Source organism: Topomyia yanbarensis, chromosome 3 (genome assembly GCF_030247195.1).
Source record: "Topomyia yanbarensis strain Yona2022 chromosome 3, ASM3024719v1, whole genome shotgun sequence".
Classification (NCBI taxonomy): Eukaryota; Metazoa; Arthropoda; class Insecta; order Diptera; family Culicidae; genus Topomyia; species Topomyia yanbarensis.
In genome coordinates, this window is record NC_080672.1 from 53840207 (window position 1) to 53861495 (window position 21289).

At 41.1% G+C, this 21289-nt stretch overlaps 2 protein-coding genes across 16 annotated transcripts in view; one reads left to right on the forward strand and one right to left on the reverse strand.

Moving 5' to 3' along the window:
* Positions 1 to 4414: 4414 nt before the first annotated feature.
* On the forward strand, positions 4415 to 5506 carry LOC131688626 (large ribosomal subunit protein uL15m). The gene is made up of 2 exons (XM_058973019.1): positions 4415 to 4621; positions 4690 to 5506. The coding sequence occupies exons 1-2, from the start codon at positions 4517 to 4519 to the stop codon at positions 5449 to 5451; spliced, it is 867 nt and encodes a 288-aa protein (XP_058829002.1). The 5' UTR covers positions 4415 to 4516; the 3' UTR covers positions 5452 to 5506.
* A 24-nt stretch (positions 5507 to 5530) lies between these two features.
* The window catches only part of LOC131688624 (protein artichoke), a 45921-nt gene continuing 30162 nt past the window's right edge, over positions 5531 to 21289 (reverse strand). For 6 of the 15 annotated variants that reach the window (XM_058973015.1, XM_058973005.1, XM_058973004.1 and 3 more), the window contains 4 exons: positions 10490 to 10837; positions 8182 to 10426; positions 7747 to 8125; positions 5531 to 7687 (listed from right to left, as the gene is read on the reverse strand). In XM_058973015.1, the coding sequence (XP_058828998.1) occupies positions 5805 to 7687; positions 7747 to 8125; positions 8182 to 10426; positions 10490 to 10677 (4695 nt within the window). In that variant the 5' untranslated portion in view covers positions 10678 to 10837 and the 3' untranslated portion in view covers positions 5531 to 5804. Of the gene's footprint in view, positions 7688 to 7746; positions 8126 to 8181; positions 10427 to 10489; positions 10854 to 21289 lie in introns of all 15 variants that reach the window. The other 9 variants (XM_058973012.1, XM_058973010.1, XM_058973009.1 and 6 more) reach the window with 5 other exon arrangements.

Genomic DNA, 21289 nt, shown 5'->3' on the forward strand with positions numbered 1-21289 from the left:
TATATGAAAAGTTGCGGAATTTGATAAGAAATCTAACGCAACTGGTTTGGTCCACTGCACACATCTGTGGCCAGAGTCACGGGAATTTTAGTATCCGAATAATTTCTGGTATTAGAGTAAAGTAGTAAAACTGCCAAAATATACGACTTTGTTCGTTTTTATTTCAGTTTCTAGGTGTTAACAATCTTGGTGAAAAACAATCTAAATTTTGAGAAATTTAATTTCTTTTCCGATAGTACCGTAAACCGGGGTGACATTGATCACTTTTCGAAGTAATCATTACATATACATTTTTTCAAGTTTAATATTTTTAAACCATGTACTTATGTACGAAGTACATGATTGGATGGTTTCACCTGAAATGCTCTGCTTACTACTATTTTTTCAAAAAACCTTAACATTTGAAGTCCGTTTTCATATTCCGGGGTGGCTTTGATAACCTGTATATTCACCCACATTAAGTTCTTGATGTCAATGTTTTTCATTCAAATGTTTGTTTAAACTAATTTTAAATCGATACCCATTGTTAAATAGATGTTAATTGGCATTGTATACAGCATTTCACTATACTGTAAAATTCAAATGACCAAAATTCGTGTAAATCGGGTCTAACTAGAATAAAAGTATCTAAAAACTTTTTTAACTGCTAAATTTGTTTTATTTCAGCGGTTTATCAATTAACAAAGATTTTCATCCATTTTAAAATATTGGAGTATTGCACATAAAAAAGTTTGAGAATTTTAGCTTGAAATAATTTGAATAGTTGCTAACTAGTTTTACAAAACATTTTTCTAAAATTAAGCAAGCTCTAAAAAATCGATTTGGCACATCCGATACCAAAGAAAAATAAAAACTCGTTTGGAATTTACTATTCTAGCTAAAATCTAAGATTTATTTGTTGTATAAAAAATAGATGCTTTTAGAAGCTTCGTCAAAATAAGATAAAGTAAAAGTTAAGATTTTTGCATACTTTGTACTAATAAATCGAATAATGTACTCAAAAAGTATAATAAATCACTACTTTATAGTAAAACTCATTACAAATTTGAATGATTAGGTAGACTATTCTAGCTAAATATGTAATCTCCGAAAAACTTTCGAGTGATCAAAATCACCCCAACGATCAATGTCACGTTATTATAATTACCGAAGCGTGATGTCTATAATATAATATGGCTTCATTTTCAGAAAAAAATAGCCAAAAAAAATTTTCTGAGACACCTTTATGTGTAAAAACATTACTACTGCCCTCATGGAAAATAGCAGCGAAAAAATACTTTTTTATTGAATTCTATCGGAAAAGAAATCAACTTACTCCAAATTTAGTTCATTCCTCACGAAGATACCCAAATACACTACACTCTCCTATTACCACACTCCCCTAAATTCCATAAATAACATCCCCAAAACTAAAATGAAAACGAATAAAGTCGAATATTTTGGCAGTTTTACTACTTTACCCTAATACCAGGAATTCTTCAGATACTAAAACCCCTATGACTCTGATCACAGATGCGTGCAGTGGATCAGTTGCGTTAGATTTCTTATCAAATTTCGCAACTTTTCATATATAAATCATGATAGAAATCCCGCGGCGACTAATTGAGTGCCTCTGGGAATCACTTTTTGTCTAATACCGGAATACTCCGGGTACTCAAACCCCCGTGACTCTGGCCACAGATGTGTGCAGTGGACCAAACCAGTTGCATTCGATTTCCTATCAAATTCCGCAACTTTTTATGTATAAATTATTATAAAAATCCCGCGGCGACTAATTGAGTGCCTCTGGAAATCACTTTTTGCCTAATACCGGGAGTTCTCCGGGTACTCAAATCCCCCTAGCTCTGGCCAAAGAAGCGTGCAGTGGACCAAACCAGTTGCATTTGATTTCTTATCAAATTCCGCAACTTTTCATATATAAATTATAATAGGAATCCGGCGGCGACTGATTGAGTGCCTCTGGGAATCACTTTTTGTCTAATACCGGAATACTCCGGGTACTCAAATCCCCCTAGCTCTGGCCAAAGAAGCGTGCAGTGGACCAAACCAGTTGCATTTGATTTCTTATCAAATTCCGCAACTTTTCATATATAAATTATAATAGGAATCCGGCGGCGACTGATTGAGTGCCTCTGGGAATCACTTTTTGTCTAATACCGGAATACTCCGGGTACTCAAACACTCGTAACTGTGGCCACAGACGCGTGCAGTGGACCAAGCCAGTTGCGTTTGATTTCTTATCAAATTCCGCAACTTTTCATATATAAATTATGATACGAAACCTGCGGCGATCAGTTAAGTGCCTCTGGGAATCATTTTTGTCTAATACCGGAATACTCCGGGTACTCAAACCCCCGTGACTCTGGCCACAGATGCGTGCAGTGGACCAAAACAGTTGCATTTGATTTCTTATTAAATTCCGCAACTTTTCATATATAAATTATTATAGAAATCCCGCGCCAACTAATTTAGTGCCTCTGGAAATCACTTTTTGCCTAATACCGGGAGTTCTCCGGGTACTCAAACCCCCCTAGCTCTGGCCAAAGATGCGTGCAGTGGACCAAGCTAGGTGCGTTTGATTTCTTATCAAATTCCGCAACTTTTCATATATAAATTATGATAGGAATCCCGCGGCGACTAATTAAGTGCCTCTGGGGGTCGCTTTTTGCCCACTGTGCATCGTATTAACATCGGGAGGTTCAGGTAAGCAAAAATTTTAAATGCCGATGAATTTCTGAATTGATATATTATAATCATGAAATGTTTTTGCCTTTCTCATATAGAAAGGTTATGCAATCACTCTGAAAAACGTCAACCTAATCCCGGCCAAATTTTTCTTGACTCGCATAAGGTTTCTGGATTTTAACAGGGGCGTAGTTGATAGTTTACGGAGAGGGGTTACACTCCCCTGTATTGTTCACTCCCCTCCCTTAAAAATCTCCTTAAATCACCCCTCAGACCACCACCCCATCCAGCCCTCCCTTTCAACCCCATCATCTTTAAACCACCACTGTATCACAAAGCATACCAATTTAAGCTGGGGAGTCGTTCGTTCATGGGACTTTCGCCCTCCTCACATACCCACCCCCGCATGACAAAATGAGTTAGCAAGCAGATAACATTGATCTAATGCTGATTAGGCTAATAAAGTATGATATTTTTTGTTTCAAGTGTTTCACCGTCGACACGTAGCTCATCAAGTTCGTGGCTGGCAAGCCATTGTGTATAAGTGCAAAGTGTACTAAGAATGTAATGGGCATTTCCACAATTATGTTGAACATAAACAGCCTCCGTGCCATAGTTTAGAGAAATAAGAAAGGCACAATTGCACCGCTAGGTGGATTAAAACAGGTTTTTTTCTCGTATTTCGTTTTAGAGTAAAATGAACTCAAATTTTAACGTTATCTACCCGAACTCAAAAAGTAAACGAGACAAACTTACTTCTTGACTATGTGCACTTTTTATGAAATTGAGTGGCTGGCCACTCACTTTTGTGTTATGTTTAACGAGCTGGCACATATCGGCGCGCACATCACGGTCACGCAATTTTGCAACGCTGATAAAATAAAGTACCCACACACAGAAAAAATATTTGTAAAAGAAAGAGTGTTCCGCTCTTAGCTAAAAACAACTAACGCCTACTATTAGGTTGAAAGTAAAACTTTTAAATTAATTAAGAATAATAATCAAAGTTAAAGCAACGACAGTAATGAGTACAGACCTTGTACGTCAACCTGGGTACGTTTTATCCATTATTTTCAACAGAACAGTTACAACAAAATGCGTAAAATCGCCCTAGAATGAAAAATATTGAAAATAGTTTTTTTTCTGAATTCAAAAAAAGAAATTACAAAGCATCGATTTCACATTACATTCCCTCTCATAAAAGTATACGAATCTCGAGTGGGATTATGTTCTAAAGCCACAAAACTAAATAAAACCTCTCACTGGTCAGAATATTTTGTTGGCTTCCAAAGCAGTTAATATTGCGGAAATGGTGCATATTTGCAACATACTCAGTGGTTTAAACGGCCGTTGTTTTCGGAAAATTGCCGAAATGTTCCGATTCTGCCACGGTTTCGACTATACGAGCCGATAATTGGCAGGTTCCGCTACGATCCACAATTTACAGATTAATTCGCTTGAAATTATTCTTAAAGGATGGGTAAAAACCCATTATCAGGATCAATATACCCATTGGCATTACCTCATCGAGAGGTTGTGAAATGGCTAAAAAGTACCCATTGTTGGAAACAAAAAAGTACTTATTTTTTGACAGCTCGAATAACTTCCCAAAGAATTCATATAACAAGCAATTTGAATACATAAAATGGGTCATTTTTTGCCGTGTATACACTGAATCCCGCCCACAAAACAACAAATTGTTAGAACGACCCTGAGAGCTGTCAATTTGCAGACAATGTCGTTCACGTTATTCATGTTTTCCAAGTTATTGTATTTAGCGATTTAGGTTTAATTTAAATTTTTTCTGGTAAATTCAACGCGAAAGTGGAAAATGTCTAAAGTTAAACACACAACTGAAAAGGCGCTTCAGATGCTTCGTACTCTTCCCAGGGTATCAATCGCTAATATACGTGATAATCCAAATTCTAAGAAATCGGTTAGTACTCGACATTGTTTACATAATCGATCTCCCGATGTGTAATACTATACTTTGCATTCTTACAGCAAAAAAGAGGTCGCGGACAACACGGTGGAGATAAGCACGGTGCCGGTAACAAGGGATCCAACCAACGGCAGAACTACATGCGGCTGGGATATGAAACGGGCAACACCCCGTTCTATCTTCGATTCGGCTATGAACCCTACTACAAAGGCCACCACTTGAAGCGAGAGTATCCACCGATAAGCTTGACCCAGGTTCAGAAACTTATCGATACTAACCGAATAGATGCTAGTCAGCCAATCGATTTATCTACGATCTGTAACACCGGTCTTTTTCGGATCCGGCCGGACCAGATGCATTACGGTGTTCAGTTGACGGATGAAGGAGCGGATCATTTTCAAGCCAAGATAAATGTCGAGGTGCAGCATGCACCCGAGCTGGTGATTGCGGCGATTGAACGTAACGGTGGCGTTATTAGAACGGCCTATTACGATCCGCACAGTTTGCATGCGGTCGTGAATCCAAAGAAATGGTTCGAAAAGGGTGTCCCTATCCCGAGAAGGATGCTGCCACCGCAGGATGCGGTCGCGTACTATACGGATGCTAGAAATCGCGGATATCTGGCGGATCCGGAGGAAATCAGCAAGGATCGGCTGGTGTTGGCGCAAAAGTACGGCTACATATTGCCTAAGATTGAGGAGGATCCGGACTATGAAATGTTGATACAGTGCAAAGATCCCAGGCAAATATTTTACGGATTGCATCCTGGTTGGGCGATTAGTTTGAAAGATAAGGCTATTATTAAAGAGAAACAGAGCCAGTAAAATGCTTGTTGGAAGAATAGAATGAACATAAACGGAAATAACGCTTTGCATTAATTTATTGCAATGACAGTTTTGTTACAGTTGTCTATCGGATGTACAGTTTCGGCGGAGTTAGGATTATTTTCTGGTCATCAAACATGACTACACAAATACCTTCTGTCGTTAGCTTTAATTATCGTACAGGTTTGATACAGTTCATCAGGAAAGTTTGAAATCTTTATACAGATGGACGGATTTATATATCTTCTGGTTTGGAATATGTGCCTCTCATTCTCCAATACCTATCTATCTTTATGTTAACTCGTTAAACTACTAGTACTATAGCTAAAATTTGGTGTATAACAAGTTCTAATTTACATAAAAATCCTCACAACGGAAGCAGCCACAATAGCTATCACCGTTCTCGCTAGAACTGAAATCCGACTGCTGCCGTTCGCGAACTCCGACTCATAGAAATCGTTGTAAACTGGCGTTCGGTTGTACGTCTCATAGTACCAATCCATGTCCTCTCGTTTGCGTATTTCGTTACCTCCGAACGGCTGGTGTTGCTGCGTTAGATCAACTATGTTTTGCGTCACGAAATCACCTCCGCTGTCGTACTTCGGTATGCTCCGGTGTGTTCCGAATGAGTACCCGTCACCGCGAGGTGTGCTACCAACGAACGGAGTTACGGTTGAGGACCAAGGGGAAGCCACTTTTTCGATGGTGGATTTTCCGGGCGGTCTTTTAGAAGGTGAAGAACCGCTGGCGACGCCGCTTTGCAGGGTAGCACCGGAAGCAACCAGGGCGGAAAGGGAACTAGGCGATTGGTTAACTCCGTCGTAGAACTCACTGGTGGGGGTACGCATTAGTTCCCGGGTCATCGTGGGTTGATTTTCATGCAGTGTGTAAGGTTTGTTGTAGCTCAGGGGATCGATTGTAGTTGCTGTTCCAAGCTCGATCGATAGACGAGTGGTTATGTCGTGTTCGTCGTATTTTGAACCACCTCGTAAGGGTGGCGCTGGCTCGTGTTCGATTTCTTCCACGGTATCTTCCATTTCTTCGGTATCTTCTTCCAACTCGGAATTTCCAGCCGCGTGACCGGTCGCCTGGGAATTGGGTTTTTCTGTCATTTCGGAACGGTTTGTGCTTTCTTTGGTGTTTTCCGATTCTTTCGCTGGATGGGTAGGAGGTGTTGAAATGGAAACCTGGCTTATTCCGTCTACAAAGTAGGGTGCGTTGTGTGGTGGCTTTGCTGTTACTTCAAACTGGTTTTTGTGGTGATAACGTGGCGATTCGGTTACCAACGGGACTCGCTCGCTGAATTCTTCAGGCCATCGTCCGGGGGCGGAGATGTTTTGTTTGATTATCTTTACCGTTGGGTTATTGATTGGAGTAAATCCTCCTTCGCTACCTGGTATAATCGGTGTGAACCCACCCTTCTGTAGGTTTGGATTTCGGAAAGGGGTCTGGAAGTAAGGTCGGTAAAACAGATTATTGTCGTTGGATGCTCCAGGATTCTTTTCCTGGTTGTCGTCTGGTGTTTTGACTGGAACATCCTGTTCTTGACGGTTAGTGTTTTTGGGTATTGACGCAAGGGCGGGATCGTCTGGGTGATAGATCTGCACTCGGCCTTTACCACGTGTACCAGCTACTGCTCGGTTATTAGAACTTCGTCCCGACCCGCCAAACATTTTCCCTATGTTCAAGCTTGGAATCGGTACACCGAAGAAAGTGAACGGAGAATTGTTTTGCACCTGCGGAGGTACGTTGTACAGATTGTTGAACTTGTTGTTGTTGAAGTCGACAAAGTTTTGACTTAGGTTATGATGTCCCAGCGGGTCTCCTGAAAAGGTAGATCCATTAATCCGTTCCTCTAGATAACTGTCATTCAGCGCATTTGGGTAGTCAATGTACTGGTCGTAGAAGTACTCACTATCTGCAGGCGAGCCAGGGTGGGATATGCTACCGGAACCAACTCCAGGAGTTGGCCCAGGTGGGAATGCCTCATAGTTCTCCATTTCACAATCGTCGAAATCTACTGATCGCATAAACACATCTCCGTGCTCGTTGGTCAACGGGACACGTTCATCGAGACCGATTCCAGCTCTTGCGTCCGTTTGACACTCGTTTCTCGAGAGCCGCGTGTCCATCAGCATTTTTCCATCACGACACCGAGGCCCGGGATAAAGATTCCTTGTTTCCTGTAGCCATGCAAGGTACCAGAGCATGTCACAGCTACAATCCAGTGGGTTTCCTATGGCAGACGACGAATCGTTAAAATAATGCTATAGAAATGCTTCATTATTCACTTACCATCAACATCCAGAATGGCAATGTTACTGCGCAGATTGCGGAAAATTGGCTCCGGCACTCGTGACATCCGGTTGTTCCTCATACTCAGCACACGCAGTCGTGGCATAGATGAGAACGGTTCGCCTTGAATACCGCAGATTACGTTGTTGTCCAGCTTAAGTTCCACGAGCCAATCCAGCCCTCGGAGAGGATTTGGGATGATCTTTTTGATTAAGTTTCCAGTTAGGTCAAGAACCTCCAAGTTCCGTATACTTCGCAGTCCAACGCTATCCAACGATCGGAATTGATTAGCGGATAGATTCAGGTAAACAATAGATGGCGATCGGTAAAAAGTGTACGGCGATATGTATTGCAGATTGTTCTGTTGAAGGTGAACTGCCTGTAAAAAGATCACAAATTAGTATTTCAAAAGATACAATTGAAAAATAAACCCACCTGTAGACTGGGCAAATCCTCAAATACTCGATCTTTCAACTCGACCAACTTATTATCAGCCAGCACCAGCTCCTGCAACTCCGGTAGATTCCTTAAAGATCCATGCTCCAAAATGGTCAGCTCATTGCTCGACAAATCCAGATACTGCAACAGCGGCAGATTTCTCAACGACCCCTGATGAAGTTGATTAACCTTATTGTTAGAAGCTTTCAGTTCCTCCAGATTCCTCCACGAAGCCAGAACGGTTGGTGTCAGCTCCGTCAACTGATTGAAACTAACGTCAATTTCCTGCAGCTCGCTCAACCCCGAAAGAGACTCGGGAAGTTCCCGAAGCTTGTTACCGGATAGATCCAGCGTCTGCAAAGATCTGCTATTACGGAAAGCCTTCGCCGAAATGTCAACGATACTGTTTCGGGATGCGTCGAATCGCTCGAGATGGCCATTGTTGTCTAACAGATGATCGACAAGTACCTCGATGCGATTACCCTGCAGGTTCAGTTCCCGCAGGTTCTCCAGCGGGGTAAGTGAACGTTCGTGCAGAGCAAGAAGCTTGTTGTCTTGTAAGCTAAGAACTTCCAGGCGGCTCAAACCGCTGAAGCTACCTTCGTCGACACTTTGAAGCTGATTTCTTGCCAGCCCAAGGATCCGCAGCTGGGGTGTAGTTTGGAAGGTTCCCTTTGCAACGCGAGTTAGTTGATTACCGCTGATGTCTAGCATTCGAAGTGCTGGAAGGTCCAACGAGTTGGAAGACGACTGTGTAAGCGATGTTATTTGATTCCGAGCCAGGTTGATGCGTTCGACGGCTATTGGAAGACCGGGGATGAACTCCTGAAGTTTGTTGTCTCCGGCGTCCACTTCAAACATGTGATTCAGATCACGAAATGTTGCTGGATGGATAAGACTCAATTCATTGAAGGAAACGTTAACCGTTTCTAGCATAGGGGTGTGCACAAAAGCTGCTGGATCGAGGACGCTCAGCGAGTTACCGCTGATGTCGAATCGCCTTAGCGAAGGAACTCCGATTAGGAGGCTTGGATCAACTCGGCGGAAATTATTGTACGAAATATCTATCCCCTTAAGTCCGGGTAGGTTCCAGAAAGGCATCGGAAGCAGATCCGATAATGAGTTATTACTCAAGCGTAGCTCGCGAAGGCCTGGCATGGCCATAAAAGCATCTCTTTCGATCATGCGAATTTTGTTATTGTTTAAATACAGCTGTTCCAATGTTCCATGACCTCGTAGGGCTCCGAATGGTATCGCGTCCAGTGTATTGTGACTTAGGTCCAGAAAGCGAAGCATAGGAAGTGCATCCAGCAACGATCTAAGTTCTTCAACTCTTCCGATTTCGTTCTGCTGCAAGTGCATGATTTCTACACCACTTCCTGAAGCTTGCAGGAATGACTCCGGGTGAACTCTTCTTAGGTAATTGTTTTCCAAGTGTACCAGCTTCAAACTAGGCGTTCGATGGAAAGCTCCATGATAAATTTCTGTGATCATATTGTCATTCAGATATAACTCTTTCAGCGCAGGAAGATCAACAAAACTGCCCTCGTTCAGCTTAGAAATCACATTTCTATCCAGTTTCATAACAGTCAAATTTGGGATATCTTTCACTGCCCGTCCAACCATCCCTGAATCGGCAATTTTATTTCCACTCAACTGTAGTGTCTTTAAACCAGGAAGCCCAACAAATGCTCTTAGATGAACCCAATCTATTCCGTTCTCGGAGAGGTTGATCATCGACAATTTTGGAAGGTCGTTGAACAAGCCGCCCTCTAAACGTGTCAAAGTTCTACTTCCAGCAATACTGACCGTCTCCAAATTCTTCAAATCGCGGAAGCTCTGCGGAGAAACCTCAATAAGAGAGGTACTTTGAATACTGATGTATTTCAATTTGGGTAATCCGGAGAAATCGGGAAGTCGTTTCAAGCTTTCGCTGTGGACCGTTACAGCTTCGAGTTTTCGTAATCCTGCTAAACTATCCACCGGGACACTGCGAAGACTTCTTTCGACTACGAATACTTCGACCAGATTGTTATCTAACTCGTTAAGCCACCCGTTGGATACCCTCTCGAGACCGTTGTGGCGAAGCATCAACCGGAGGATGTTCAAAGGCGCGAACGTTCGTCCCGGCAGCGAGGGAAGAAAGTTGTTCTCCAGTATTAGTTCATCGATTGGTCGATTGATGGATTTGGAAACTGCTTTCAAACCGGTTAGAACTCGGGGCAGATCGCTGTGGGAACACCTGTCGAAGAGATTCATATGAAATCAATTGCTTGAGGAGAGTACGCCAACGAGTTGTACTTACCATATCTGAATCTCGCTTCCTCGTTGCGAACACCGACAGGGTAGTATAATATCCTGGGGTGGGCAGATCGTATCTCTCTGGGCTAGTGTATCATGGTGGCTAGTAATCGCTAGCACGGCTAGGAACAGAAACACTCTCCTTATAGGTTTCACGTTCATTCGCCTTCCGCAGGTTGTAGTCCGCTTCATTTTTCAAGTTATAGCTTTCTGTCCAATTTTGTCACTGAATGAATCACGTATCATTGTTTGTAGTCTGCTGATTTTTAAGTGTTCATGTATCATCGCTGGCCTATATCATAACCCGCTAGGGTTTAAGGTTTGTTTTCAGTTACTCTGCTGGTATATAACACTGTAGTGAGATGCAGCTAGATATTATTGATGAAATATTCTTGTTTTCTATAATGTAACATACATTCATTTCAATCCAGTTTCCAAACCCAAAGAATGTGGAACAATTTTTAAACCATACTGGATAATTTTTTCTCTAAGATTCTACAAGAATGTGTCCTCATCTAATGACTCCTACAACAACAAAACCTGTACAGGTTAAGTTTTGTTCCATGAACTCACTTTTAAAATTTAAGAGGAATATTCCAACAGTCTTACAACCACTAACATAAAACTAAAGTCCCAGAGCAATTGTCTAGAAAAGCTGTTGTTGGCTAAAAAGAAAAAAATTCTTTTCTTTTTTGACCCTGCTGGGAATCCCCGATCAAACGGAATCCAGAGCACTTAATCGGTCAGTTGGTGGTTTTCTTTCGAACCAAAACTATGTCTTTGCACACTTCTCGGCAGTGACTGAAGTTTCAAAGGTTTACGGGGACAAGATCAGAGTCGTGTTATCCAGTTCAACGCAGACAAATCATTTTGCTTCCTCCGAGTGTTTTACGAAGGAATATTGTGTCTATGTACCAGTTCACAAAGTAGAAATAGAGGGCGTGGTCTACGACAAATGTTGAACATGTGAACAATTGCTAGAATATTGCGTTGGCTCTTTGGAGGACCCCTTAGTTCAGGCGGTGAACATACTTGCATAATTGGATTGCAAGCGACTGGATGCACTATTAATCGCGGAGAACAGAACGAAATCAAACCCCCAATCAAATTCTTTACAAGTGACCTTCGCTTTGCCGAGCGACACTCTCTTGCACAAGATTCGTCTGCCTGATTGTATGGTTGTACCGCGGGTCATAATCTACCTAAATGTCAAACAGTTGGGTCGCACAGCAACTCATTGCAGCAACAAGACGCTCTGGGGAAAGTAAAGCGAAGATGATAAGGATGATTCTTGCGGTAGGAATGCTGAAAAGTGCCCCCGCCTGCAAACTATGCGGAAAAAAACTGACACGTTCCAAGCAATCTTTTGCAGTAATGCTAGAGAAAGCTACGCCAGGAAGAAATATTTCTTCTCCTAAACATCTTTGTAAAGTCTCTTGTGGGGGCTCCTAAAATATTATCTTATGGAAGTGCTGCAAGAAAACTAAAGCTGGTTAGTAAAAATTAAAATCAGAAAAGGAATTTCTAACACTTCACCACAACAAACAATTTAGCTGGATATTGTTTTGGCAGTTCTTGTTCAGCTTATTCTCTCGGATCAATTGCTTATTCAGCTTTCATTGTTCGTTAGGACGGCCCACCAAAAATTGCAAGGGTCCCGTTTATTTCAGTCCGAGAATGATTTCTTTCTTGAAAGTCTATTGTTAGTTTTCTTGTCTATAGCTTAGACAAGAGACAACAGGTTTCTTGCTTTTCTTAATAATCTCTACCTGTCATAAATCTAAAGACAACAAGCGTTCATCATCGCCAGATTCTTTTTGCGCACACCCAAGTAGCCATATAATAACACATATCATTTAATAATAAATTATTATTAAATTTACTATTTCTAGTGTAAAGAATGCTCAAGAATCTTCATTTCAGGAAAAAAAATGCGTTTGGCATTAGGACATCTGATGAAAAAATATGGTTTCTAGACTAAATGTCAAAAAATCTGATGTTTCTGACTTTTACTGGCTTCTTTTAGAATTTTCCTCGTTCAACAAGGTAAATTTAATAAAAATTGATTGAAGAATAATAGCGCCAGAAAATGATAAATTTTGATATTAATGACAAAATGCCATAAAACCTCAACTTCTCGTATTCTGACAAAGGTCGCAAAGGTTCCGTTCGATTTCTTGAGATTTTTTCACATTAGAAAAACAGCAAAATATGTATGATTTGCAGCGTAGAGTAGAATGGTTGTTAAGAATAGGGGATTTGGGACAAAATGTGCCAAAATTCCAATTTCTCGAACTTTTCGAGGAATGAATATATTTCCATTGCAATGATAAAAATATTTCCTTTAAAAAGATATAAACTTTAATTTGGCGAGTGCTGCATCAAAACTTATAGCATTTTATATATTTTTCCTCATATTTTTTCCATAGTGCCAATGTACAGTGGATCCACTCCATACAGAAGCTGGACAAAACCTCGAAAGTAGTTTAAAATAACGGAAAATATTATCTAAGGGTAATTGTGGTGCGCTGAACTCGATCTGATTAGATTAGGACGCTAAAATTAAAATTCGCTTTGGGATCATCCATAAATGACGTAGCATTTTTTGAGTGATTTTTAACACCCCCTCCCCCATCGTAGCATTTCGTCACAAACCTCTAAATACCCCCTGGTAATTACGTAGCTTGACGGTAATGACGGACTATCCCCCCCCCTTGTCAACGCAAATTTAAAAAAAAAATGAAAAACTATGTTAGTTATTCCTCTTTAAAAAAACGCTTTTAATCCACCTAACAGTGTGATGAGACATTTCTTATAACTCTTATCACTCTCTTCGGATATTATATCGTTTGAGAACATTTAGAACTTGATGTTTCGCGATGTTTTTGATAACACATACTACAAGGGATAGTGGCAGGACTCAGAGAATCGCTCAAATCAGCATAGGACAACATCAGTGCTAGAAATCTCAAACCAAATCAATGGGAAAGCGAAAAAATGGCCCATAAAATAGACATTCCAACGAATTATTGTTAATGCTCTGTTAATAAAATATCCAAATTGTGGTGGGAAAACTGAATTTTCCTAAAGGGGTTATTTATTTATCATTCGCATGTATGAAAAAAGCCTTATGTTTACATTTGTGAGTATCGCCCTTTTCACAAAAAAAGCGTTGAAATGAAATCGCAGCTCCTGATATCACGTTATCTCTGAAGTGCATGCGTGCATAGTTCCAAATTTTACTTCGACATCGACTTTTTCTAAAGGTGACTTCCCAGTAGTATCCTTGATTTGAATTATTACCGCTAATCCTAATGCTAAAGAACAAATAAAAACCTTTCGAAAACGAACCGTTTGGGAAAATCATCATCATTACTGGAATTTTCATTTTCACGAAACTTTTCGATAGCCTTCCGTCACATGCGTTAATGCACTTGGTGCACAGTGCTCCGAAAATCTAGCGAAATCGTCTTAGGGCACCAGCGGGTCTAATTCAGAGCTATCTGCGTGGTGAGTTAAATCTGTAAAGAACACTAAAAATTATTTTCCATTCCATAATTTTCAGTTCAGCAATTCGAGAGATCGTACTCACCGCAAGCCATGAAAAATAGACTACGTTGTGAAGCGATGGTCACTATTTATTAAAAAATCACGGTTAAATAAAAAAATAAACTATTAAAAAAATTCAAATAGTTTATAATTTTCACAAACTTATTAGGAAAAATTGTTTAATAAGCTTTCGTAATATTGTGTAGGAAAAAAGCTGAAAATTTCAGTATTTTCTCTATCTGCAACATATAAACCCTTAAGTATACCAATTAATTGGTATACGAATTGGAATAGGTTCGCCAAATTTCGGAAGAAGTCTATAAAATAACCTCTTGAAAGCTACCTAAAAATTGTTGTAGTTCGATGCAATAAAAAATCATATTTGGCAATTCATATTTGGCTGATACAATTGGGGTGTCAATGTATTATAATAGATATTCAGCATTCGAAGAAGTTTCTTGTGAACGAGTGTAGAACGACTTTGTTTCTACTTACTTGAAGTCAGCGGCGTAGCCAGAAATTCGGTTTGGCGGGGGTTTGGTGAAAATCGATCTTACTGTCTAAACGGCATAATTCCGAAACCATAATTTTTGAAGTTTTAAAATTATGCAGAATTATTTTCCAGAAAATAGTAACAAGGGTCGTGTCTTTAGCGAATTTGTTGCGACTTTATTGTAGTCATGAATATTAACCTGAGAAAATTCACAATAAATACTTCTTGGACGATATACCGTCAAAATTGTTTTATCAAATGATGCGCTGTTTAACGTTTGTAAAACTCATCGAAGTTATTAAACCTCCGAAATTGGCGGTTTCAAAATGATGTTATCTTGACCTTAAATTATTGTTTTTAAACATTTGACCTATACATACAATTGGTCATACAACAAAAATCAAATGCTCATCAAAATCGATCAGAACCTGCGAGAGTCGAATGGAAATCGTCATTTTTCATAAATTTGTCTCTACATTCGGATAGTGTTATCCTCGTTATTAATCATATTACGTTTTCGTTTCAACTCGACGCATTCCCAAAATAAAAACCTGTTTTAATCCATCTAGTGGTGCAATTGTGCTTGTCTCATTTGTCCAGACTACGATTCCATGGCTGGTTATGTTCAATACAATAGTGGGAATGAATATTACATGTTCAGTACGATTTGAACATACATACAACGGATCGACAGCCACGATCTTGAGATACTATGTGATACTGAAACACGCTTGAAACCAGCGGCGGATCATGGAGAAAGATCCGAGAGGTCTAGGTCCTGCCGAAAATTTTCAACTTGTTAAGAAATTTTAAGCTAGTTTTAATTTTAAAGTAGCAACCCCTCACTGCATACTCCCTCCGGGCCGGTATGATTGACGATTTTTAGAGTGATTGCATAACCTTTCTATATGAGAAAGGCAAAAATGTACCAAAGTCCAAAGAAGTCAATTTTTGTCAAACATCTCAATGTTTCATGCATTTTAAAGTCATTTGGCATCAAAAATACAAATTTGATTTTGAAAATTTTTCATTTCAGTTTATATGAGAATTTGCTGTGTGATTGCACTCTTCAACTCGTAACTCCGGAACCGGAAGTCCAATCAATAAAAAATTCAATAGCAGCCGATGGGAAGGTTGTACTTTTCATTTGAGACTAACTTTGTGTAAATCGGTCCAGCCATCTCTGAGAAACTGAGGTCACATTTTTTTCCACATACACACATACATACACACACAGACATTTTCCGATCTCGACGAACTCAGTCGATTGGCATATGACACTTGGTCCTCCGGGTCGGGATTAGATTGACGAATTTTAGAGTGAATGAGAAAGGCAAAAACATTTTTGGCAAATGTTGAAAGTTATGCATTTTTTTGGTGAGCAGTTCTATGTTTCATAGACATCAAATCAATTTTAACTTCGCTTCCTATTAAATAAATACCTTTATTACAATACATTTCTACAAAAACGAGATCAATTTGAAAATAAATCTGAGGATTATGATTGATTACAGAACTCTGGAATTTTCTATTGGAATGTTTTCAGGCAGGAATTTGATATTGATGCAATTAGACAACTGTGAAATCAAAACCAATAGATCAGTTACATATCAGGACCCCATTCCGACAATTTATCAAAAGTCCTAATGATGTTAACAACAACAGGTTATCAATCCACGGATCAGATAATTTTTTTTTTTTTTTTTCAATTCGTTTATTTGATAAGGCAGGTTTGCGTTAGCTTAAAGGTGCCAATTTTGTTTTGTTTTACATTTTAAATTACTTAAAACTAGGGGCTTACATATTGATTTTTGAAATTAAACTAAGGCTAATTAATAGCTATAAATATACACAAGGGGGTAGTATAATTTTCGTAAGATTAGAGGGGTCATTTAGTTTTTATGGCAATATGGTTTGACATTTTTAGCAATGAGATTATTGGAGCAAATAATGTTTAACTAAGGGGGAACATTTTTACGACTATCTTAAAAGTAGAAATAATTAGAGGGCGTGATTAAATTTTGTAAAGATTCGGAGACATTAATTAGAGTTATTTTATGTGGTAGTAGAGTTGGGCATTTTCAACGAGATCATATGATATAATAGTTAAAACTAGAAAAGGCAAGAAGAGCTAAATGCTTCATGAAGATATTTGGCGGGGGGGGGGGGGGGGAAGGGGTGTTACTTTTGTGTATAAGAGTCAGGGGAAGTAGGGTGGACAAACATGGCAGGGGGAGAACATTATTTCAGTTTCAGACTTCGGGAGATCAACGGATGGATTACAGAATCAGGGTGGTCTTCATCAGGAAGAATCATGTACTGGGACGCCGGGTGGTCGTTCTCGAGATGGCAGGGGTTTCTCCAGACGATTTCGTAGTGCGGCTTAGATGTTGATCGGCTACATTTCGAGTTGTGCGTGTGATGTTCGTGCTTTAGGTCCCGTGTTTGTTGGCTCATTCGACAGGGATGTTTTGTGTCGCCTTGGAGTCGCATCAAACCATCGTGGGTGTATGGTACAGGTGGAAGAGAGCGCTTCTGAGAATGATAAGGAAAAAGGGGCAGTTAAAGTTGGATATTGATGGTTTTTATGAAGGTGTATATAAGGGACATATAGAGGACATCGCGGCTTGCCAACACATCTCGAACCGGGACGTTGGGTGGTCTTCCTCGGGCCCGGAGGGTGTCCATAAGCCGAGACCTGGCGGAACTGTACTCGGTGCACGCCCAGACTATGTGCTCTATATCGTGATAACCGTCGCCACAAGCGCAGATACCACTCTCCACGAGCCCAATACGTCGGAGATGTGCATCCAGCGTGTAATGGTTCGCCATGAGTCGGGACATCACACGAATGAAGTCACGACCCACATCCATCCCCTTGAACCAAGGTTTCGTCGATACTTTAGGGACTATCGAATGTAGCCACCTTCCTAGCTCCCCATTGCTCCACGAGGTTTGCCAACTTTCGAGGGTTCTCTGATGAGTAATACTGAAAAATTCGTGGAAGCAAATTGGTCTTTCAAAAACGTCACCTTCAATGGCACCCACCTTAGCTAAGGAGTCCGCCTTCTCATTGCCCGGAATGGAGCAATGAGAAGGGACCCACACCAAGGTAATCTGGAAAGATTTGTCAGATAAAGCACTCAGTAGCTCCCGTATTTTCCCCAAAAAATACGAGGAATGCTTTCCATGTTTCATCGAGCGAATAGCGTCAATAGAACTCAGACTATCCGAGACGATGAAGTAATGGTCTGCGGGTAATGTGTCAATGACTCCAAGGGTATACTGAATAGCAGCTAGTTCTGCGGCGTAAACTGAAGCAGGGTCACTGAGTTTGTAGGAGGCGGTGAACTTTTGATTGAAAATACCGAAGCCAGTGGACCCTTCGAGGTTTGATCCGTCAGTATAAAACATCTTAGAACAGTCGACTTCTCGGAATTTATTATAAAAAATATTTGGAACCACTTGTGGGCGTATGTGGTCCGGAATTCCAATAATCTCATCTTTCATGGATGTGTCGAAGAAAACAGTAGATCCAGAAGTATTTATGAAATGCACACGGTTGGGATTGTAAGAAGAAGGATTAATATTTTGCGCCATGTAGTCAAAGTACAGGGACATAAAACGGGTTTGAGAATTGAGCTCAACAAGCCTTTCGAAATTTTCAATCACCAACGGGTTCAAGATATCGCATCGAATGAGCAATCGATATGAGAGTTCCCAAAATCGATTTTTCAGCGGGAGAACGCCCGACAGGACTTCGAGACTCATCGTATGGGTCGACTGCATGCACCCTAAGGCGATACGCAAACAACGATACTGAATTCTTTCGAGTTTGATGAAATGTATGTTCGCGGCGGATCGAAAGCAGAAGCATCCGTATTCCAGTACCGACAGTATCGTTGTTTGATACAACCTAATTAGGTCTCCTGGGTGGGCACCCCACCACGTTCCGGTTATTGTACGAAGAAAGTTGATCCTTTGCTGGCATTTCTGTTTCAGATACCGAATATGGCATCCCCAAGTACCTTTCGAGTCGAACCAGACCCCTAGATATTTTACTGTGAAGACCTGAGCTATAGTTTGACCCATTAATAGAAGCTGTAGTTGTGCTGGTTCACGCTTCCTAGAAAATACAACTAGCTCAGTTTTCTCCGTGGAGAATTCGATACCCAGCTTAATAGCCCATGCAGACAAATTGTCCAAGGTATTCTGTAATGGTCCTTGTAGATCGACAGCTTTGGGTCCCGTAACAGACACCACGCCATCGTCTGTAAGTTGTCTTAACGTGCAGGAATTGTCAAGACATTCATCAATGTCGTTGACGTAGAAATTGTATAACAGGGGGCTTAGACATGAGCCCTGGGGAAGGCCCATGTAGCTAAATCGTGATGTCGATAAGTCACCATGCGAAAAATGCATGTGCTTTTCCGACAACAAGTTTAGTAAAAAGTTGTTCAAAGTCGCTGAAAGACCATGCTGGTGCAGCTTCTCTGAAAGAATGTTGATAGAAACTGAATCAAAAGCCCCCTTTATATCTAGGAACACTGATGCCATCTGCTCTTTACTAGCATAGGCCATTTGAATTTCGGTTGAGAGCAACGCAAGACAATCATTCGTCCCTTTGCCTTTGCGAAAGCCAAATTGTGTATCTGACAGTAAGCCATTTGCTTCGACCCAATTGTCGAGGCGGGATAGGATCATTTTCTCGAACAACTTCCGGATACAAGATAGCATTGCGATCGGTCGATACGAATTGTGGTCGGAGGCTGGTTTTCCTGGTTTTTGGATGGCGATGACCTTCACTTGCCTCCAATCGTGTGGGACAATGTTAGCCTCAAGAAACTTATTAAATAAGTTCAACAAGCGTCTCTTGGCAGAGTCTGGCAGATTCTTCAACAAGTTGAATTTGATTCTGTCTGGCCCTGGAGCTTTATTGTTACACGACAAGAGAGCAAGTGAGAACTCCACCATCGAAAAAGGTGTTTCGTTCGCGTTATCGTGACGGGACGCGGCGCGGTAGATCTTCTGTGCCGGGGCGGAATCCGGACAAACCTTCTTGGCGAAATCGAATATCCAACGGTTTGAATATTCCACGCTCTCATTAGTACTGTTTCGATTTCGCATACGTCGGGCTGTTCCCCAAAGAGTGCTCATCGATGTTTCTCTCGTTAATCCGTCGACGAACCGGCGCCAATAACCGCGTTTTTTGGCTTTCATCAAACTCTTCATTCGCTTGTCTAACGTCGCGTACTGTCGAAAACTAGCGGGTAACCCGTCGTTCCGGAAGGTCTTAAACGCGGCGGCCTTCTCTGCGTACACGTCTGAGCACTCTTTATCCCACCAGGGATTGGGAGAACGTTTTTGTATGTTCGCGCCGGGTACTGGCTTAGTCTGAGCTTGATTCGCGCTGTCGAGAATCAAGCCAGCCAAAAAGCTGTACTCTTCCTCCGGAGGAAGTTCTTGAGTAGATTCGATGTTGTCGGATATCGCGGCAGCATAGCTCTTCCAATCGATATTTCGTGTGAGGTCATACGAAATATTGATTGTTTCCAATGGCCTTGAGCCGTTATTGATTGAGACTACGATCGGCAGATGGTCGCTACCGTGGGGATCAGGGATTACCTTCCACGCGCATTCTAACTTTAGCGAGGTCGAGCAAAGGGATAAATCTAATGCGCTTGGGCGCGCTGGTGGGGGAGGAATCCGTGTCATTTCACCCGTGTTTAGAATTGTCATGTTGAAGTTGTCGCAAATATTGTGAATTAAAGAGGAACGGTTATCATCATAAAGGCAACCCCATTCCGTACCGTGAGAGTTAAAGTCGCCTAAAACTAGTCGCGGTGCAGGCAGGGATTCTATGATGTCATGTAGCCGGCGATGCCCAATCGCGGTGTTGGGGGGAATATATATGGAAGCTATGCAAAGATCTTTGCCTTTGGTTGTTACTTGACAAGCGACAACTTCAATACCTGTTATCGAGGGAAGGTTAATTCTGTAGAAGGAATAGCGCTTTTTGATCCCCAAAAGCACTCCTCCATAGGGGGTGTCTCGATCCAGGCGAATAATATTAAAGTCGTGGAAGTTGAGATCTATGTCGGAAGTTAACCAAGTTTCACATAATGCAAATGCATCGCAACTCAAATTATTTATTAAAATTTTGAAGGAATCGATTTTCGGGATGATACTTCTGCAATTCCACTGTAGAACAGTGATCAAATCCGTGACCTCGTTCGATGAGTTAGCCATCGAAGGATACAATCGCTGAAAGGAGGGGCCATTTAGCAGTCAACTGCTTCAAAAATGTTCTTACTGTAGGGAGAAAAGCTAACAATAGACTTTTAATAGGATCAGTTATATTGAAAGTTTTTATTAGCCAGTCCACAATGTCCGAGAGTTTGATAATTCCAGTGCCGCGATTATTCTCGAACTGAAACAGAGGAACACTTGGGATTTTTGATGTTCCGGGAAGTGCTGGGAACTCCTTCTCTGAGTTTAATCCTCCGAGACCAGGAGCTAATTGCTTCGGTTTGGTTGCAACACTTCCAATAGATGTGACTTTCTGAGTCCCGTCAAGGGATACCTTCTGGCCTTTACAACGAACTTTAGGAGAGGAAATGTTCCTCCTCTTCCTATAATTTCTAGGCGCCCTAGTAGATGTTCCCTCTTGTGGGTCATCAGCCTCGCCCTCGTTAGGAGGCAAGTGAGCATAGATGTTTGTTGAGGTTGGTGGTGTAGCTTTCTTTAGCATTTCTGCAAAAG